The 6,994-nt window shown below is 36.3% G+C and overlaps 1 protein-coding gene across 1 annotated transcript; it reads right to left on the bottom strand.

The window, feature by feature from the left end:
- Positions 1-297: 297 nt before the first annotated feature.
- On the bottom strand, positions 298-3,410 carry GCK72_007966 (uncharacterized protein; the record flags this gene model as incomplete). Its single annotated transcript, XM_053726565.1, has 4 exons — positions 298-603; positions 658-798; positions 1,679-2,177; positions 3,334-3,410. 4 exons carry the CDS (start codon positions 3,408-3,410, stop codon positions 298-300), a joined length of 1,023 nt encoding a protein of 340 aa, XP_053590759.1.
- Between the last annotated feature and the right edge of the window lie 3,584 nt (positions 3,411-6,994).

The raw sequence follows: 6,994 nt of genomic DNA, 5'->3' as shown, positions 1-6,994 counted from the left end.
ATAAACCGTCCTCTAAGCACTTCAGACCAAAATCACTGTATTTTGCCGCCAGAAGACTTTAAATTTTGAAATTCATCAATGTTTGCATGTCCGAAGTACGCAAGTCTTTAAAAAATTTAAAAGTATTATATCTAAAGTTTTTCTACAACGCCTACGACGCGTCAGTGTCTTTCAGATGATAAAATTGAGTATTTATATCATTTGCGATCAAGAAACCCTGTTAGTTTCCTTTTTTTACAACTATTTAAAACTTTTTTTTTAAACTTTGATTAACTGCAAAGGAAAACAAAACGCGAATTATGCAGAAGTACATGGCCTGGTAATCTCATTCTTCTCCTCCAATCCTCTCTCCATCACTTCCATTTTCAGTGCAGAAAAGGTCTTTGTACGGATTTGATGTTTACCAAGATACAAGACCAAGTTTCTATGCTCGTCCATCTTCATACCGATTCCTTTTATTTGTTCTGTTGAGTCACATGAAACATAAACTGGAAAATGGTATTGGAGTTTCAAGCGATTCAACATTTTTGTGATAGGTACATCACCATCATATGACACGAAACAGAAAGTGGTGCCGATTGGTCGGTCGGATGTCTTCCAGTTCTGAAATTTAATTTGATTGTGAGTTAAATAGTTTTTAAAGTTTTATGTATTCACCTCAATCAACTTCTGGAGATCATTAACACAGAGCCTATCGTGTTCCAATACCAGGGTTTCATTTCTGAGGTCGAAGAAGTAATTGATAGGTAATTCTCGATGGATATTAATTTTCAAATAGAGCTCCTTGCAGTTGATGAACTGAAAAAAAACACATACACGATGAGTCAAGTACATTTTTTGCTCAAATTTTCGGATTTTTAGGCAAATTTTTGGCCGAAGGTGTGGCGCTGAAGTCGTCGGAGAGGCACTTTTTTTGTTGCCTCAGCTTTCTCTTAGGCTTAGGTTTCTTAGTAATTGGGAAAAAAATTGAAAAAAAGATGAACCCGTTTTTTTCTTTTTTCCAAATTTCTAAGAAACCTAAGCCTAATGGGTTTATTCACCTCCGGAAAAAACGTTTTTTCCATCGATTAATTTACCGGAAAAAACTGTTTTTTTTCCGTTTTTTGCGGCAAATGAATCGATGAAAAAAAAAAACGTTTTTTTTTCCGAAGGTGAATAACCCCATAAGAGAAAACTGAGACATCAAAAACGTGCCTCTCTCACGCCTTCAGCCCCACACCTTCCGCCAAAAATTTGCCTGAGAAAATCCGAAAACTTGAGCAAAAATGTATGTTGTAAGGGAATGCGTGGTTCCTCATAAGAATCACACAGATTGTGTGACCTTTGTTCTTCTTTCAGCAGACTGATTCGGAATCCCCGAGAAAAAAACAATTTCAGCACTGGAAATGACTAAAGATGCATATACCGCTCAAAAGATTATCAACCTTGCCTATTTTTTGTGGAAAATGACCAACTTTAACACTATTTTTGCCCTGTTCAGTTCATACAAAATATAACTTGTTAAACAAGGAAGTGACACCAAAATGCACTGTTAACGTTGGTCATTTTTCACGGAAAACAGTCAAATATGAACATATTTTCAGCGATACTGTATGTAGAATACCTTATTGCTTTCTGTTCCTCAGTAAAACCAATTTCATCCCCAGTCAAGTGACCACTTCTTTGGAGCCTCCCTTACCACTGGTTTTTCCAACATTCCAAACTCCTTTTCAGAAGGTGCATCTCTTTCCCTGCTGATTGTAAGATGAACACGTTCCAACTTGTCCAAATCCATGAATCGAATGAAATAATCGATATCGTCGACATTGACACCATATGTTTGGAATCTTGAGATGCTCAGTTTCAAACCTCCATCCCTCTCACACAAGAATTTGGGAACACGGCATAAATCCAGGTCTTGGATGATGGAACCATCTTTGCAGTAGACATTGAAACATTGCTCAACTGCCGTCTCAAGCGATTTTTTCACTGGAAAATTTGGAGTACGCTTGACAGAAATTCTATCGTAAAATGAGACAGTCGTCTGATTTGGGTCTGATTTTTCTGAGCGGAAGCCGAAAGACCAGCTCATATCGTTGATTGACACTTCCTTTCGCATGATTCTCACACGTTTCATCGCATATGGAAGAAGGGAATTGGTGACACGGAGGCTCGGCAGATATGTGTGCAGCTCGTGTCTGAAAAGTCCTCGAACTTTTAGAAATAATCGGCGGAAAATGAAAAAATGAAAAAAAAAACCGGTTTTTTTAGATTCGAAATGTATTAATTTGGCACTTTGTCTGGAAGTGAGTAACTAAAATCTACCGGGCTCCGTTGAAATCGGCCAAAATTTGCTATATAAAAATGTTAACCATTTTTTAGAGGAATTATTCTTGAAAAGATGCGCGGCAGTCGAAAAATTGACCAAAAATGCCGAAAAACTGACATAAATCGGCTAAAAAAGTGGTCGATTAAGTTTAAATATCAAATACCACAACGAAACGTCGAATCGAAAAAATTAAATTTGAATTTGCCTTCAAGACTAGTGGAGCGCGTTTAATTACAGTAATCAGCCGCGGACTCCGTGACAAAACTCAATGAAAAAACTCAAACCGAGTGTGTTAATTTGAAAAAAAAATGCAGAAAAAAAGTTTCACAAGTTTTTGAAATTAGATAATTGAAATTTGGAAGCGTGCGCTATCGTGGGCGTGGCTTGAATTGTTTTTAGTTTTCTTTTTGATATTGGCTGAAATTTTATCGTTTTTAGTTTTTTTTAAATGAAAACTACGGTACCAGTACCAAATATCGAATTCTCCCAGTTCTTTCAGGTTCATAAGTTAATTTTCAGCTGAATTTCACTGCGATAGATATTTTCTTTTCAAATTAATGCATTTTCCGTGTTATTTAGGTCAATTTCCGGTAATTTTCAGTTTTTCGAAGGGAAATTGAGAGCAAACTGGCTCTGAGCGATTATTGAGTGAAAAATAGAGTTGCCAGCCGGATATTTCATTAAAATAACTATTAGACGCGATATTTAACGTTTTTAAAGCAGAAAAACTCGCTTTTATCGATTTTTTTGAATAAAAATTTGTTGAAATTCGTCGCTTTGAAACACATTTTTTGGAAATTCAATAAATTTTCCAATTTTTCTTTTTTCAGCGTAAAAAAGGCAATTTTATTGATTTTTTTTTCAAGATTTTGCTCAAAATTAATTCAAATTTGTAATTTCTGCACATTTAACAGTGAAAAACATTAAAAAATACTTAAAAACGAGAAAAAATTTCACAAATAAAATTTTTTGCTTATTTTCTCTAAATTTTGTCTTGATAATTATGAAAAATAAGCAAAAAGTACCTTGTTTCGACGCTCATCGACTTGATCACCGATTTCAAGGCATCATAGGACAGCGGTTTGCTTGTCGGTCCCTCCATTTCGCTTTTTACCCAAATATCTGTAAATTAAACAAAAAATTTCATAGAAAAATCACAAAAAACGATAGAACACAAGAAAAATAGCAAAAATAATGTACATTTTAATATTAGCAAGAGCGATGGAGCGCAAGTTGTTCATTGCAATTTACAAACGACACTCCGATATTCCGGTCGTTTCGCAATATTTATGGTGAAAAAAATAAAGTTTGGCAAAGGATTTTCCAGAAATATTTCGCGGGCTGGAACGCAAGTGCGGCAGGGAGTTGTGGGCTGAGCTTAAACTGCAAGCGGCGCGATTTCATCCGCAATCGATGTTTACAAAGTTTTTAGCCATATATTTGTATATTTTCATATTTAACCGATTAAAAAACGCGTCGGAGGCGCCCTTGACACAATTTTTGGCGATTTTGTCAAGAAAAAAAGGCGTCGAAAGCGCCCCGGCCTTGGTTTTTGACGATTTTAACGAGAAAAAACGCGTCCAAAGTGCCCCAACTACTTGAAATATGACATTTAAAGTTGTAAAAGCTTCAACGGCGCCCCAAACTCGATTTTTAGCGATTTTGACGAGAGAAACGCGTCCAAGGCGCCCCAGACTCGATCTTTTACAATTTAACGAGAAAAACGCGTCGGAGGTGCCCCAGATTCGATTTTTGACGATTTTAACGAGAAAAAATGCGCCCAAGGCGCCCCAGTCTCAGTGTTTGGCGATTTTAATGAGAAACAACGCGTCGGAGGCACCCTAGACACAATTTTTGGTGATTTTGGCGAGAAAAACGCGTTGGAGGCGCCCTAGACACAATTTTTGGTGATTTTTACGAGTAAAACGCGTCAGAGGGGCCCCAGACTCGTTTTTTACAGTTTTAACGAGAAAAACGCGTCGGAGGCGCCCCAGACTCGGTTTTTGGTGATTTTGACAGAAACGCGTGGAAGGCGCCCCAGACTCGATTTTTTGACGGCATTTTGGTGGCACTCTGTTAATTTGTTTTCGTTTTTTCTGGAAAAAAAGAAGACGAATACTTTGTTTTCAGCGTGATAGTTTATTGAAGAATAAGAATAAGAGTGCCTGGGTCACCAATAGTTAAATCCAACACTGGATACAATAGTAAAATTCAACACAGAATCCAACAGTAAGCTGTCTCAATGGCAGCGGGATAAAACAACAAGACTGCTCCACCGGCAAGAATAAGAAACGTAGAAAATAAGACGATTATCAGAAGAACCAAATGTATTATTAGAAAATGATTGAAAACGCTTCCAAATACAATATTTCCCCTGGTTAAATAGAGCTTCATTAACATATATGAGTTTGTTCTAATGAATTCTTATGGAAAATTACCATATGATAATTTTCCCAACAGATCAAGTGATCGAAAATCATTTGAAAAATCTCGGTGATTATCATAACAATAAAAATACAATAAAAGGGCTCTAGAAAAAGTCAGCTTTTTGACTCTCTTTTGTTGGAATTCATTCATGATCTAAGATCCTGACACTCGGGAAAGAGAGAGAGAATTATCAGGTTTGTTCTTTTGTCGGCGTCTTTGACATCGACGGAGCAGGAGTTGACGGGGAACCGGCATTGCCAAGGGTAGCACGATCTTCCACACAATCAGCACACACGAATACAGTGACAACCAATTCTATGGTGAAGAGCTTCTCGAAAACTCCAATTGTCCTTTGATGTTGACCAACGACACAATTCCACACAAAATTGCACACGAAATACTGCAGTTGAGATCGATGAAAGCCTCTAGAGTTTACAAAGTTTTCTTTTTTTAGGTCGTTTCACTCACCTCTAGTGCTCTGGTGAAGAAGATACCAAATGATGATTACATGAATAATATTTTGGATTCAAACAAAATCATCAATAAATAAATAAAGGGGAGACCGCTACACACATGGTCATGAAGCCGGAGGAAAGAAACTGATTGGTTTCCAGCAGGAAAGATAAATGGAGAGAAAGAGAGAGACCCAGATATGTATGATTTCCACATCATCAATTTGCATATCAATAAAGGAGATGGCGAAGAGACGCAGATATCATATCTATGTTAATATGCAAATGGTATATTGTATAATACTCTGGGTCTCCTGGTCTCTTCCGTTTTTCTGAACAATTTTTGCAGTTTTTCTGTCAAATACAGTACTAGATATAAAATTCGGCTTTTTTCAGTTGAAAATGTTTAAGAGGGTGTTACGGTATTGTCCCACAAAGCAAATTATGTATAAACCTTACGGAACAGGGGGAGACCTTTATTTTTGTAGTTGACAACTTTTTTGTACGGACACTCCCTAGAGAGTTATGGTCATTTCAAGACAGCAGCTCTATTTTACACTGGAGCGATTTGAGGGAGAAATTACTTTGTCGATATGTAACTTGTTAGGTAGTGTCCGTACAAAAAAGTTGTCAACTACAAAAATGAAGCTCTACCTTTGTTCTGTATGATTTATACATCATTTTCTTTATGGGACGATCATTGATACCATAACACCTTCTGTTTATTTTCAACTGAAAAAAAGCCAAATGGTATGTATAAAACGGTAATGTACATGACATTATGAATTGTATTGTTTCCTGGGTTTCCTATTTTTGTGATTCTTCCCGTTTTTTTTATAATTCTGTTCGTTTCATGTGTCGTATAGAACGGTATCATTTTATTTTTTATTCAAGTTCGTCGAGACAACATTATGTCTATGAAACATAGATAAGGAAACCGACCAAGAGTGGTCGGAGTTATATATAAAGTCTTATCAGTTAGCTGGTCAAGGAACAGGTCAGTACATAGAAATTGCTTAAAAAATGTTAAAGGGTCGTGACAGTAATACCGACACGCTGCTCCATTATGGACGAAATTACTAAATAGTGGAATCCCGGAGTTTATTTCATTACAATTAATATTCATAATTACAAAACCTTTTTCATTCCATATTATCGTGTTGGATATTCCGAGCCACAGACTTCGATCTCATAGTTTGACGTAGAATTTCCGCCAGGAACATTTCAGCTCTTTTCCGGTCCCGTGACGCATTATCAATTTGATCAATGACCTCCAGAGACTGCCTGGAAATGTATGTTCCAGGTTTCAGAAAAAAAACTCAAAAACTGATGACAATTCCAGTTTTGACAATTTGTATAGTAAAAACACACCCAATTCTTGAAAATTCCATTAAAAATGTCAGTTTTGAGCATTCTCATTTCCAACTGGCGCACCTTTGACGCGTTTTTGAAGAATAACCTAGTTTTTACCGATTTTAATGAATTTCGAATTGAAAACTGATGACAATTCTAGTTTCTAACAATTTGAATGGTAAAAACACAACCAATTCTTAAAAATTAAGTCAAAAATGTCACTTTTTGAGCATTTTTATATCTCACTGGCGCACCGTTGACGCGTTTTTAAAGGGCAACCTAGTTTAACCAATTTTGATGTAGTTCTATTCAAAAACTGATGGAAATTATAGTTTTTTCTACTTTCTGTAGTAAAAGCACACCCAATTCTTGATTATTCCGTCAAAAATGTAGTTTTTTGAGCATTTTCACTTACTTTTTTTCGTTGTTTCTGAGCGATTGTACAATATCATTA

The sequence above is a fragment of the Caenorhabditis remanei genome, chromosome II (genome assembly GCF_010183535.1).
Source record: "Caenorhabditis remanei strain PX506 chromosome II, whole genome shotgun sequence".
NCBI classification, from domain to species: domain Eukaryota; kingdom Metazoa; phylum Nematoda; class Chromadorea; order Rhabditida; family Rhabditidae; genus Caenorhabditis; species Caenorhabditis remanei.
The sequence above is the reverse complement of the archived record's forward strand: the minus strand, read 5'-3'. Positions and strand labels throughout refer to the sequence as shown.